This window comes from Equus asinus, chromosome 27 (assembly GCF_041296235.1).
Source record: "Equus asinus isolate D_3611 breed Donkey chromosome 27, EquAss-T2T_v2, whole genome shotgun sequence".
Taxonomy (NCBI): Eukaryota; Metazoa; Chordata; class Mammalia; order Perissodactyla; family Equidae; genus Equus; species Equus asinus.
This window is the reverse complement of record NC_091816.1, coordinates 19,855,881-19,869,769: the sequence shown is the minus strand read 5'-3', so window position 1 is coordinate 19,869,769 and position 13,889 is coordinate 19,855,881. Positions and strand designations below refer to the sequence as shown.

General features: G+C 37.9%; 1 protein-coding gene across 18 annotated transcripts in view; it reads left to right on the top strand.

Annotated features, from left to right (window-relative positions):
* MTUS1 (microtubule associated scaffold protein 1) overlaps positions 1 to 13,889 on the top strand; it is a 145,369-nt gene that overhangs the window by 99,641 nt on the left and 31,839 nt on the right. For all 18 annotated transcript variants that reach the window (XR_011498872.1, XR_011498871.1, XM_070500049.1 and 15 more), the window contains one exon: positions 11,386 to 11,600. Coding sequence is in view for 16 of the 18 variants with exons in the window: in XM_070500049.1 (XP_070356150.1) it covers positions 11,386 to 11,600 (215 nt within the window). In the remaining 2 variants the exon portion in view is untranslated. The remainder of the gene's footprint in view (positions 1 to 11,385; positions 11,601 to 13,889) is intronic.

The window sequence follows — 13,889 nt, the reverse complement described above, 5'->3', positions numbered from 1 at the left end:
ATTTGATAAGAGTGAGACAGAATGTGAACAAATTTGTTTAATTAGTCACCAAATTATGTTCTTCTGTTTGGTATTCATTTCTGAGATTGTCCAGTGGAACTGCTTTTAGCCGCAGTTTGTTAAGACGGCTTAACTAAGAAGTAGCTTATTGGTCTCACCTAAGGAGAAGCAGCTCTGATGATGTTCAGGTGGCTCAGCAATGTCAGCATCAGCATCTCTGCTATTTTCCCAGCCCTTTTCTCATGACAGTTGCCTCATGATCTCACAATGGCTGCTCCAGGGAGGGGAAAAATATAGGGAAGGGGTGGTACCAAGTCACCACAGCTTACATCTCATTGGCTACATCTCAATCACATGGCCATCTCTGCCTGCAAGGGAGGCTGGGAAATTGAGTGTTTGACTTCTCCAGTCTCAGTAGTACATGCAGGTAACAGAGGGGTTAGGGCCTTGTTTACAGTATCTGCCACTGAGTAGGCGAAACTGTTACTTCTCAAAATACTGCGATATTGGCTGCTTATAAATAAGAAGAGTAGACCATTTAACAAGTTGAATCTCTCAACAGACCTTGTTGCTTTTTCTCTTTTACGATGTGGATGTTTTTTGGTAATGATTATGTATTTTGTAATTATTTCAGTTAAACACTTTCAAGTCATCCTGTTATTTGGACATATAGATTAATATTTGATTTTGATCTCTTAAATGAATTAACTTTCAGTTATAATGCTTCCATTGAGAAAGAATGTTCTCAACTTTAAATGTGGCTTTTATGTATTTAAAATGTGTTAGCAGAAGATTAATATTTTGTTAGTAGTGTGTTGATGGTTCTATTCATGCATTGTTAAGGTGAGGCAAAATAAACTTCAATTTCTCCTGTCTTTCTCTCTCACACTAAAAAAATATAGAAGCCAATAAAGCCATTTTAGAAAGCTTCCATAAAAAAATAATATTAGAATTTGTATGTAAAAAGTTAAGAACTTCAATCATTTGTCGAATACAAAAGACATCAAAAGGACCAAATTCAAGAATAACAGATGAGAGATGTGGCCTTCTAGAATGTCTTTGTCATCTTACTGTGAATCCACATTCTTCTTTTTGGCTTCCTTGAGAGCAGTCTTGAAGATTTGCTGGCCTCTTGCCACACTGATAAGCATTTACTAAGAACTGGTATTGCGAATGGCATTATGCTAAAAATGTTTTGTCATAGACTGATATTAAGCTCCTCTACCTATGGCCCTCTTATAGCTACAGCTTTGCTATAACATTAAAATGTGCCCTTTCATAGTTACAGCAGTTTATTTAAGAAGACAGTGACATGTTAAATGACTTTTCACTCATAATAGATAATATTTTGGTAAGCTTTTAAAAGTTAAATGTTGATGGGGCCACCCAGTGGCGTAGTGGTTAAGTTTGTGTACTCTGCTTTGGTGGCCCACAGGTTCAGATCCCAGGCGCGGACCTAGCAATGCTCATCAAGCCATGCTGTGGCAGCATCCCACATAAAATAGAGGAAGATTCTTACAGATGTTAGCTCAGAGCCAATCTTCCTCACCAAAAAAAAAAAAAAAAGGGGTTGGATGTTGAAAGAGAGAGTACATCTTAATCTCACAAGTTGCAGATAGCTAAAGTTTTACTGCACTAAACTGTGTTTTAATGTAGTATCTATTTTCACACACCTTCACATGGAGAGTAAACCATACATTATAGTTTGGGGCTGGATTCAGGATGAGAAGTAGAGCAGTGTTTCTCATCAGGAGAAACTGGAGGAATGTGGCAAGCAGTATCCAGTAAAGACTTATTTAATTAGAACAATTGAAATACTCTGGTCAATTGAGTTTTGGTTAATAGAGAATCACCCTATAAATGAAATAATGTAGACTGATACATTTTGTTAGCCCTAAAGCATGTTTTAGAGCTAAAAATATTTCATTAATAATATATGCACGTTACTTGTTAGTTTGAAAAAAAAAGTGTGGTTTTAAATGTTTCCAGTATTGCACATCATTTTTCTATGTTTGGTTTAGGTGATACTCTGGGTTATTTTAGCACATGAGGATCCTTTTTATAAACAGCAGCAATTATTATAGCTCTGGCGAAATTTAAGACTAATAGAGCTTTCTTTTGGGTGACAGACTTGCCTTTTTCCTGTTGGTCTCTGGTGACCTGAATTTTGGGCACCTCTCCTATTGCTTTTCTTTAATTGATGAGTATTTTGAGAATGACGTTCCCCCCCTTTTTTTTTCTGCTTTTTATCCCCAAATCCCCCTAGTACATAGCTGTATATTTTTTAGTTGTGGGTCCTTCTAGTTGTGGTATGTGGGACGCTGCCTCAGCATGACCTGATGAGCGGCGCCATGTCTATGCCCAGGGTCCAAATCAGCAAAACCCTGGGCCACCGAAGGGGAGCGTGCGAACTTAACCACTCGGCCACGGGGCCAGCCCTCCCCTTTTATTGATTGTTTGTGTTATAGAAATTCCTAATGTTGAATTTTTAATTGGCTATTTTAATTTTTGTTTCTACTTTAAGATAGCCTGTTGTCTTTAATACCCAATAAAGAGATTTTTGACCCACTTTGGTGCATTTTGGGGATTGTTTTCCCCACTCAGGTGTTAAATCCGCATGTGCCTTGATTTCCCCATGCTGCTTTGCTGGGGGCCCTGTTTGACAAAGAACATGGTTACAACGTGGCTGCGATGGTTAGGGGCACATCTGTGGCTGTGGAGCACTGCCCACAGGTCATGGCTTCATTGGCACCCTGGTGACGTCACCTGAGCTGGCCAGCTCAAGATGGAAAAGTCACAGAAGAGGCAGCAGTGACAATTCTAGAATAGTAGGCGCTGTGAGGGGGACGTGTAGACTTTTTGTTCTTGTTTTGGAGTCAGTTCCTGGTGGTGACAGAATATTATTCTTGGTACTGTCGTCTTCCATGTGTTAAACTAAAAAGGACACCTTGTCGATGCACGTCGTCATTGCTGAAAACAAAAACACTGCTTGGTATAGCATGCTTTGTGATGGTGAGCACTTTTTTTGGTACCTATTAATTGATTAAGTCAAAATGATCATTAAAACAAAAACAACAAAAGTCCACATGAAGGCTAGTATTTAATATTTTAAGTAATTTGTTTAATAATAAAGGGAAAAAAGCCGGGATCCGGTGGCGTCTATCTTGTGAAACAGCACCTTGTCCACATCAGTGGGAAGTTGGTGGATATGTTTTCTGTCTTGTGCTCTGAGAAAAGACCTATCCATTTTGCGCATGTACAGTTTGAACAAGTATAATAAAAGATACTTGTTTCATAATTTAAGTTGAAATAAAAATTCAGACTTTTCCTCTACTAAAATTCATATTCTTAATGAAATTTTTGTTAGAATAAAAATATTTTTGGGGCTGGCCCGGTGGCACAGCGGTTAAGTGCGCACATTCTGCTTCTTGGTGGCCCGGGGTTCGCCAGTTCGGATCCCAGGTGCGGACATGGCACCGCTTGGCAAGCCATGCTGTGGTAGGCGTCCCACGTATAAAGTAGAAGAAGATGGGTATGGATCTTAGCTCAGGGCCAATCTTCCTCAGCAAAAAGAGGAGGATTGGCAGTAGTTAGATCAGAGCTAATCTTCCTCAAAAAAATAAATAAATAAAAATAAAAATATTTTCAGTATCATTGGAATTTTTACTATCACAGGCCTAAAATTGTATTACTCACAATTTTTTGTTGCGTTCCATTTTTGTAGTATGTTTTTTTCAGTCCTGAAGCAAACCCATAAACTTAACATATTAAGGTAGACTTCAGATTATTTAGAAAGCCAACAAATTGAGGGAGATAATACTGTCTTAAAAGTATTTCTGAATGTAATGAATTTCTATTAACTTTTCTTTGTAGTTAGTAGTCCATTTTAAGAACATGAGAAATCAGCTTTTCTCCTGCCAGCTACATGGAAAATGTTCAAGGTCAAGTTTGGGTTGTTTTTTCAAGAAAAATTGTGTAAGCATGATTATCTTGCAATAGGAGTTTTGAATATGAATATGTCTTCTATTCTGTAATCTACTTTTAAAATTAAAAAAAAGTAAAACCCTTTTCCATATAAGCCATTGCAACAAATTCTAACGATATAGTAGTGTGAAATTTAAATGCTTAGGTGTCTTAATGTCCCTCCCCCACCGAAAGAAATGACGTGGGTAATTTTAAAAGTCTTAAACACTATTTTGTTGAACTTGAAATGTTCTGTATTAAGTAAATGCCATACCTACCTAGAATAGGAAAGTACTGTGTGTACCTCCTAAATTATTATTACTATGAACTCTTTTCAAATAAATAATGAAAGGAACACTAAAAATGTTTATATAAATTTATACGAGTAATTGATATGAATAATTTTTTTAAATGCCTGAGTAAGATTGTACAGATTACTGTGGGTTTGCTCTTCAGTTGATACAACTACAAAGTGTATGTTAATGCTCTTGTGTTAGGGGCAGTATTCAGGACAACGGGAATAAGGAGCTCCTTGCTCCTCAGGAGAATGACATGGCAGACAGTTAAATCTGGAAAGTGTTATGGAGCAGGTGAGTTAAGAATACTCTTTTTGGAGACTCAAGAGCAGGGTGTTAGAGAATGTCATAGCACCTTCCTCACCATCTCCCACACCGCACTCCTCCCCTCCCTCTGCCCTCACTCTCATTCTCACATGCTAAGCTACCCCTCTCTGTGTTACTTCCTAACTGGGAACTTGTGACTTGTCCTGGATTCCCCTTGATCTGACTGGTCACCAGTTCCTCCTGTTGTGCCTCATAAATGCATTGATGTTTTCCTGCCTGTCATCACTGCCACTGACCCATGAGTTTCTCCTCGTGGGCCTCCCTCAGGACCTCCCTACATATGCCCTCAGATCTTCCTTGACAGTGCCTCCAGCCTCGTTCTGTGCCCCCTACAAGATAAAACCTTGTATGGCACACATGCTGTCGCCCTGCTTATTCTTCCAGCCACTCCATCTTACCGTCACTGCAGGAGTCCTGACCTTGTTGTCAGCACAGGCTACCAGGGCACCAGGGGCCTCCCATACCTCGCTGCCTTTGCCTTTGCTGGCATCTTCTGCTTATCTTTCTGCTGAATGTGCAAATGTCCATCCAAACTCTGCCTCTAGAACTCTTTCTTGACTACTCCAGATCTAGCTGTTTCTCCACCTGTACTCTCACCACAATGTGTACATAATTCTATCTAATAATCAAGTCGTGTTGCCGTTATTGCTTTGTTTCCTTGGACTATTCCAGGGTAAATACCCGTCATCAAATGCTGAGGAAACACTAACAGAGAGAACTTGTGTAGAGAGAGGTGTCCTTCCTAAGGGTTTTAGATGTGTAGGTTCAGATTAAGGCAGAAAGAAGGGAGTCGGTTGTCGATCCAGGCTGCTGGTAGAGACTTCGAGAACCCTCACCAGCCCGCTAGTTCATTACCTACATTTTATTAACATTAGTTTCAATGCAGTAGGTGGCAGAAGGCACATTCCACCCAGTGGCCGTCACCTTCACACACGTAGGTGGACATGTGAGTGGAACAGGAAGAGATTCAGCGGAGACCCTTGGTGTCTTCATGCACCCCTGTCCACCAGCACCCCCTTCTCCATGCCTCCACTGCCCCTCAAGACACCATGGCAGACCCACCCACTCCCACAACAAAGCCATCATGGGGGATTTTGACACATACTTGGCGAGTGAATGAATGGCTCAATAGGTATACAAAAACTAGGCAAAATTATTTACCAAATACCGTGTATACTTTTGTGTTTCATGGAAGCCAAGGCGACTCTCCTAGTAGGTCTTGTCTCTTATTATTTGATTTTAATATTTGGAAAGCCAGCCGATTCAGTAAATGGCTTATTTGGTCTTAGGATGGATGTGTCCTCAGCAGCCAGTAGCTTAGTCCACATCTCAATGGTGAAGTCTTCCTCTCGGAATTGTGTTTAGCCTTGAAATGGGGGGTCTATATACCTCAGTGACTTGAGCCTGAAAAACAGGCCTCTTCCCCTTTACCCAGCTACTTTCTTTAAGAAAATGAATAGATTTATTAGGCTAGTTTTAAATTTTGTTAACTTGCAGTTTCTGAGTAGAAGGAAAAAAGATAGCAAACAGCGTTATCCAGCTGTTTTTCAAGGGAGCAAATGTCTTGGATTCAGGACTTGTGTTTTCCTGGAGGATGTTTCAGTTTCAATAGAGTGCATCCCAGGAAGGTTGGATCAGACATGATAGTGGTGATTATCTTGTTGACAGACATCTAAATCTATGGAGAAGGTTCTGATTTTCTAATTTTAAGGTTTCTGATTAAATAGATCCTGTTAGTATAATAAACAAAATATTTTAAACTTTTAAATACAGCTGCATTATCAAATGGTAACCTGTTAATAAAGGGAATAGAAAGGCAAAGTTTGGTTCATATTACGCTAATTTGGTTCAAATCCCAGTAGGATTCAGAGACACTGTTGTTCTTTAGTATCCTGAAGTACCCTATTTATGAGCATTAGGGCTCTGAGCATCATTGGAGATTTTTGCATCATCTCTGATCTTCAGTTGAGCCAGGAGTGAGGAGGGAAGGAAGGACACGCAAACTGGGTCATCAGCTACCATGTGGTACAATTTTGTCCTTAGGGAGCACAGTATATGGAGCGGAAGATTGAGGTCACAACATGATTTTCCAGCTCTAGGTAGAGGACAGTCTTTGCTTTTTGCACTTCTGTTAAAATTTGAAGCTACATACTCCTAGAAGAGTAACATGTCAATGTTTTCTTTCTTCCTTAAATGCAAATATATTCTGAGCATTTACATATGACAAACCTGTGTTATTTCCGTTCTTGTCTAGATTCCCCAAGGAAGAAACACGGATTGACTGTTTTCTTGATGGTTAAGTGTTAAAGATTTCAGTGCTCAGAATTCATTGTAACCACCTTGAAAAAGCAATACTACCTTTTAATTTTGAATAGGCAATATATTAACCCCATAGTTAAAAAGTATTTTAAAAAATGCATTAGAACACTTTGTATCTGTCTGGTTCCTATTCCCTTCTCTGAACAGGTAAACATTGTTAGTACTTTTATATGTATTATGCTATAATTTTGTTGTGCATTTAGAAGCAAAGAAGAAAATATGGTCTTATAGTCCTATCGTCTTTATACAACAGGGCATATTGTCTACATTGCTCTTTAATATGCTTTGTTCATTTACCACAGAGAGCTTCCTAGTTCTGTCTTATGGCTGTGGTATTCTACTGTATAAATGTACTGTGTATTGAACCAGTCCTCTGCTTATGAGCATTTGGGTTTTTTTTTCTTTTTCGTTTTTCTTTGCAAACAAGTTTGCAATGAAAATCTTTTTCTGTAGCTGTCATTTTACACCCCTCTAGGATTCATAATAGGATAAATTGTTGCTTACCAGCTATGAATTCAACAGTTTGTGCTAAGGTGTGTTAGAGAAGGCTTGGTACAAAGCTCTTGTGTGCTTAAACTGAGCATGTGACATTATGCAGACAGACATGACCAGAGTCAGATTTTAAATGTTTGAATGAGATTATCAGTGGGTAGGATTGGAAACTGCGTCATGATGTCCAGATCTGACGATTTCTGTCACTACCTGAGGCAGAGCAGTGTTTGTGTTCTGGGCATGATGTTTGCGTTTTCACGACTGGACACTTAGGAATGGATGCTGCTTCTCTCATTAGATGGAGTTAAGACCCTAACATTTAACTTCTGCCAAAGGTGAAACAGCACAAATGGAAAAGCAGCTAAGAACCAGGAGCCCTGCACGATTGGAATGCATCCAACTGGGACAGTTGATAAGACAAGATAAGATAGCCAGAGCTACTTAAGTTCATTCTGGGGTGATCTTAGCAGCACTCTTAATAGAGTGTTGGGTCCTAGGGAATTTTCTAAATTTTCAAAGAATATATACCCCCTGACACAGTTAACAGTTCCAAAATATGGAGAATAGGACTTTTATAGGCACAAATGCCATTTTGTGATCAAAAGCGAAAGCAACCAAAATATAATAAAGGAAATGTATAGATACCAGTCTCACTCGTGGACCTAAGCCACCTGAATCCTCAGCAACAAGCGAGGGAGTAGTTGCTACTATTGCACTGACGTATCTGAAACAATTAAGTTTCTCTCAGGGACTGGGGGATGGAGGAAATTGGTGAAGGGGGTCAAAAGGTACAAACTTCCGGTTATAAAATAAATAAGTCCTGGGGATGTAATGTATTGGATGGTGACTATATTTAACAATACTGTGTTACATATTTGAAAGTTGCTAAGAGAATAGATCTTAAAAGTTTGCATCACAAAAAAAAAATTGTAACTGTGTAGTGACAGATGTTAACTAGACTTCTTGGGATCGTTTTGCAATATGTACAAATGTCGCATCATGTTGCAGACCTGAAACTAGTATCCTGTTATATGTCAGTTATACCTCAACAAAGTTACATTTCAGATGGTAAAAATAAGTAAATAAAAATGAAAAGTTTGCCTCAGGAAATTGCAGCCACTGTGGCATGAGAAAAGCCTTTAACCAAGTTTATCAAATAAAAATAAAAGCCAGGAAAAAATCATAATGGTTTCAGAGGCCTAATAAGGAGTCAGCAAAATCCAGCTCTTATTTTTGAAACACTTAAGAAAAAGTATTGACAGATTCTTAACAATGTAGGTATTTTATTTTAAAACCTATTATGTCCATTGAGAAAACAGTAGCGTTAATCTCCTTAAATAAAAAAAAAACATAAGGCTCTCTTCCTATCTTTAAAAAGTTAGAAATGGAATTAACCATTCAATAAGAAAAACAGATCTAAAGGAAAGTACTCTGTATACATATAATCAAGGAATTTAGACAAACAGTAGCAAAAACTGTCAGTAGAGTTTTAAGGTAAATTCAAGAAATCTTGATAATACAGTGAAAAAAATTTAGTTTACAAAGAAAACATCCATTTACAAACATGCTTAGCTCTTGCCTGACTTTGGTATAAGAGATCATTTGAAAGAAAATAGAAAGTTTAGTGCTATAAAAGGAGTATTCTGAATTCTGTGTAGTGTGAAAAACAATGTTTAATAAGTTAATTTAGATTTATTTCCTTATGAAATAACTTAGTAGAACCTGACCAGTTAATACTAAAGTTCATGTGAAAGACTTAAGTAGGCAAATACCTTAAAGATTTTTCCAAAAATATTCATATAAAAGATTCACCTCTCCGATTTTGTAAATAATTATAACCTAACAGTTTTAAAACTCTGATATTGTGTTAAATAATAAAATTAAGAAATTTAGCATGGAAAGTCTAGAAAGAGAATCAAACATTGTTAAGGATTCAAGAAATGATAAACTCAAAGCAAGGTATCAATAAATAAATGAATATTTCAGTAAGTATTGGTAGGACGTGTGACAATAATATCAGTCAGGAAAATTAACTTATAGCTGCATAAATTGTAGTAAATTCTAGATGGCCAAAGAGTTAAAAGATGTTTTTTGCTGTTCTGTTTGTATGTATAAAATTATATAAAACACTATTAAAGCATAGATATTTATATGTAGATTTATTGAAATGAAGAGCTATCAGATAATGGGCTTGAATATTAAGATTATTGCATAAATGTTTACTTTTAGTTATGTAATGCATTGTGTCTCCACCCCATTTCTACTTTCTGATATGGATGGGAACAGTAGGCACTTGGCACCAGAGGCCTGGGTTCTGACTTTGAGTCTGTCCCATAGAAGCTGTCTACGCCTGGGCAAGGCCCTTCACATCCTGGAACGTTTACTGGGAGGATCAAGGAGAGGGACAGTGAGAACATTATGACCATAAAACACTACACTTATTGTATGTTATGTGACTATATATAATTCTAAGAACGTCTCAGGAAGTGACGTAAAAGGAATACTAATCAGATATTTTGACAAACTGTAAAATATTTAGATTATTTTTCATTAACAGATGACTATAAAGTTGTTCCCCCTTGAAGCCTTTAATGTTATGACTATAAACTTGGTTGCCTTCTCCATCTGCTTTGGAAGTGGTAATTATTGCTAATTAACTCTTAATGATTACTAATCAAGACCAATGGGCAAATACTTTCCCCTTCTCTTTAAGTATTTTTGAAACACAATAGATATTTCAGTCATTCTAGAACTGAGAATTGTCAAGTATTAATACAAATATGAGTTGTTTAACCATGGAAAGCAACCACAGAAAATGAGAGCCTTTTTTCTTTTTTTTACTTAAAGAGTATATTGAGTGTTTTTTACCATTGGTTCCTGGAACATGAATACTGAGGTTTCTTTATTTTCCTTCAAAAAATCACTGTAGTTTTCCTCCCCCTGAAAAATTAGATAATTGCTGTTTATAAAATTGTCTTAGGTTTGTTTGTTACCACAGAATGTGGATGCCACAGAGAATGCGTATGAGAATAAGGAAACAGTCACTTTTTTAGTTTCTTGTGTCTTTTTCTTTTTTTCAGATTTAGATTTGTTTTGATTCTTTGGCCTACTTATTTCCAGAAGCTAAGCAGCTTATTTCCTGTTTTTCCAATTCTGTTTGATATTTAAAGTGACTGAGACATTTGGAATGGTTCCAAAGCTGAACAGTTTTTCATTTAAAATAAAGTGGAGTAATTCACAGAAAGTGAACAATCACTTAACGTGGCATCTTAGATGGATCTGGAGTATTAGCATGGGCTTTAAAAAAATATTTAAGTCATTATTACTACTTGAAGGGGGGAGAAGACAACAAAGCTTGTGTTTGCTAGAAAACAGAATAATATAGTCAGGAGTCTGATACTCAAGGGACTTCAAGATCAGGACCCAAATGTAAGTAGATTTTCAATGTACATGATGATTTATTAGAGATTAGGAAATGCCTCGTCTGCAGTATAAATCTTTGTAATGACCAGGCCATCAGCAGGAAAAGGACAGGAAGTTTGTAGAAAAGGTATGAGAAGAGGGAAAGGCATTTAAAATCCAATCGTTTGGGTTTTTCTTTCGGCATATGTGATCAGAATACAGAGTCAGAGTACTCGTCACAGAGGGGTTTCTGTACCATTTTACCTAGAAAATTAGGAACTATGGAATCAACATTATTTTGCACAGAATTTTCATGTTTCTGGATTGCTAAATCTGTTTGTTTCATGTTCATAATTCTCTGCCCCACATAAATCTTTTAATGTCAGAGTTAAAGCCATTGTCTGTGTTTATGAATTCCAAACATCTGGCTATTTGACGAATTCCCATTCTCGTCCATATGCGTTCCTTATGTAAACAGAACTTAAATGCATTTCTGCGGCTCATCTAGTGGTTTTTGAACCCAGATGGTAATGATTATAAAAATTAAAATCACATATCTTACTACCTATGTTAATTCCTTTTGCAGTTGAAAAGGGCAGGCAGAAGAGTCCCAGAAGTTTATGTATCCAGACACAGACGTCTCCAGATGCGCTGTCCTCTGAAAAAACGCTTGAGCTGGCTCGGTATAAAACAAAATGCGAAAACCAAAGTGGATTTATCCTGCGGCTCAAGCAGCTGCTTTCCTGCGGTAATACCAAGTTGGAGGCATTAACCGTCGTGATTCAGCACCTACTGTCTGAGGTGAGGATGTGCCCTTCTGAACAGTCTTCTCACTGAGGTGGGGGCTGGGGGCAGTGGCGGCGGGCAGTGCTCCTGCTCTTGTGAATATCTGTACATTAATGATCGGTAAAATCAGATAGAATTCATCCAATTATGCTTTTGTCAACTCACTTGATACCTGAGTCACTCTCTGGAAATTTGGCATTGAAACGTTTCTTAGTACTTCCTTTTTTGCCTCTAGAGTCTCTTTGTTAGACCAACAACAGCGAAAAAGTAATTGCCTGTTTTATTTCTATATGCCTCCAGACTATATTAGCATTAACATTTTTAAGTTAATTTTTGTCTCCCTATGTGCAGCTTTCTATATCACGCTTAGTTTAATGCTTTGGCAAATGAGGTTGATTATATTTGTGGGTCAAAGAACGTTTCTGAGCTAACTCCTAGTATTGGTCTGGGGACTTTCCAGAAGTTCCATCCATTCCTGAAAGAGTTTGTCGTACAATAAACTTAAAACAGCTTTTCTTTGCTTACTACCTCTTCCCTGATATTCTACAAGGATGTTCATTCAGGAACTAGTTAAAATTCATTGAGAAAACCAAGTTTCTGTGAACATATGCTACTGGCATAGCAGCAGAAGCTACAGTTACCTACAGGGAAACAATGGGGTGAGACTATAACTTAGCTCTTTAGATATTTTTTAATCAGAGTTTTGAAGATGGGCATATGTGACATCTCAAGAAGAAAACTGTTCAATTTGCTTATTCTGTAGTTCCGTTCAGTCCAAAAACCTATATATTCATTTCCTGCACAGGCTGCTACGATGGGATTGCTGTCTGGGGTGGGACAGTTGGAGGTAAATGAGACTGGTCTGGGCCTTTGATGAGCTACCAAGCTCTAGTAGACAGTTTAGACTGATAGTTGATGAACATTTTACGGCTTTGTCCAAATATATTTTTTTGGTGAGGAAGATGGAGACATTTACCTAGTTTTTAAATTACAGTGGTATTCAGTATTTTTGTTTCTCTTGAATACATAAGGAGGGAATTTGAGAGTTGGTTTTTATAACCAAGTGAGCTAAATTGGGAGCCACATAATATCAAATGTAGGGAACAACTAGTCTGTCTGTTTAGTTTTACTATATCTAGCCTAACAACCCCACGTCCAACCCTTTTCTCTCCCTTATCTCCCCACGAACTCGATCATCATCACGTCCTGTGCACTCTCACCCACAGTGTTTCTCCCCTTCGTCCCCTCTTTTCCATTCCTGCCGATGCGAACCTTGTTCAGACCCTGGATAACTGTCCACTGGATGATGATGGTAACTTCGTAGGCAACCTTCAGGCTTGCAGTGTCTCCCCTGTAACCCATCCAAGCATTGCTGGCAGAGTCATCTTGCCAAAGCATTCCACTCTGATTGAAACCTTCACTGGTTCTCCGTCGTCCACAGCTGGTCTGTCCAGCAGTGTAGCCAACGGCCTGATGAAGCTCTTGAGCATTTGAAGTGCGGTGAGCTTAATTGAAATAGGCAGTAAATGTAAAATACACATGGATTTTGAAGACAGTATGAAAGAAAGGATGGAAAATATCTCGTTGATTTTTCTATTGTCTATGTGTTGAAATAATATTTTGGATATACTGGGTTAAATAAAATATTAAAATTTAATCTTTTAAACCTTTTTAAAGTGTGGCTACTAGGAAATTAAAATTATGTACATGGTTCATACTATATTTCTTTTGGATGACTCTGGTATATAACTTGGAATATAAGACGCTCTAGTTTGGCACCAACAGCCCTTTTTAACCTTACCTTCACTGCCTATATGTTCCAGCTGTATAATTAGGGAGGCAGAGGAGAAATGAAAGGAATTTAACATTTGTTGAATATATAATAAATACCAGACATTCTTGCTTATTAAATCTTATCCAAAAACACAATTTGGAATTTACAAATAAGAAAATTGAGGCATAGAGCTGTTCAGTAACTTGATTCTCAACAGACAGCTAGTAAGAGGAGGACCAGGACCTGAACCCGGGTCTAGGACAGTATGAACTCAAAATCCCCTGTAAACTTCCTGTACTTTTTCATCCTTTGTTCAAATCCCATTACTAGGCTACCACCTTTCTCCCTAAAACCCATGTGTTCAGGTCTTTCTTATAGTAGCATCACATCCTTACCTGCATTTCATTTACATGGATTCGTTAGACAACCAACCAAAAGTGAAAGACCCGAATTGAATAGATCAGGCGGTCCTGCCTTCCGTGCCCCCTCAGTGAGCAAAGGCCCGGGAGTGGATGTGAGATGAAAGACAG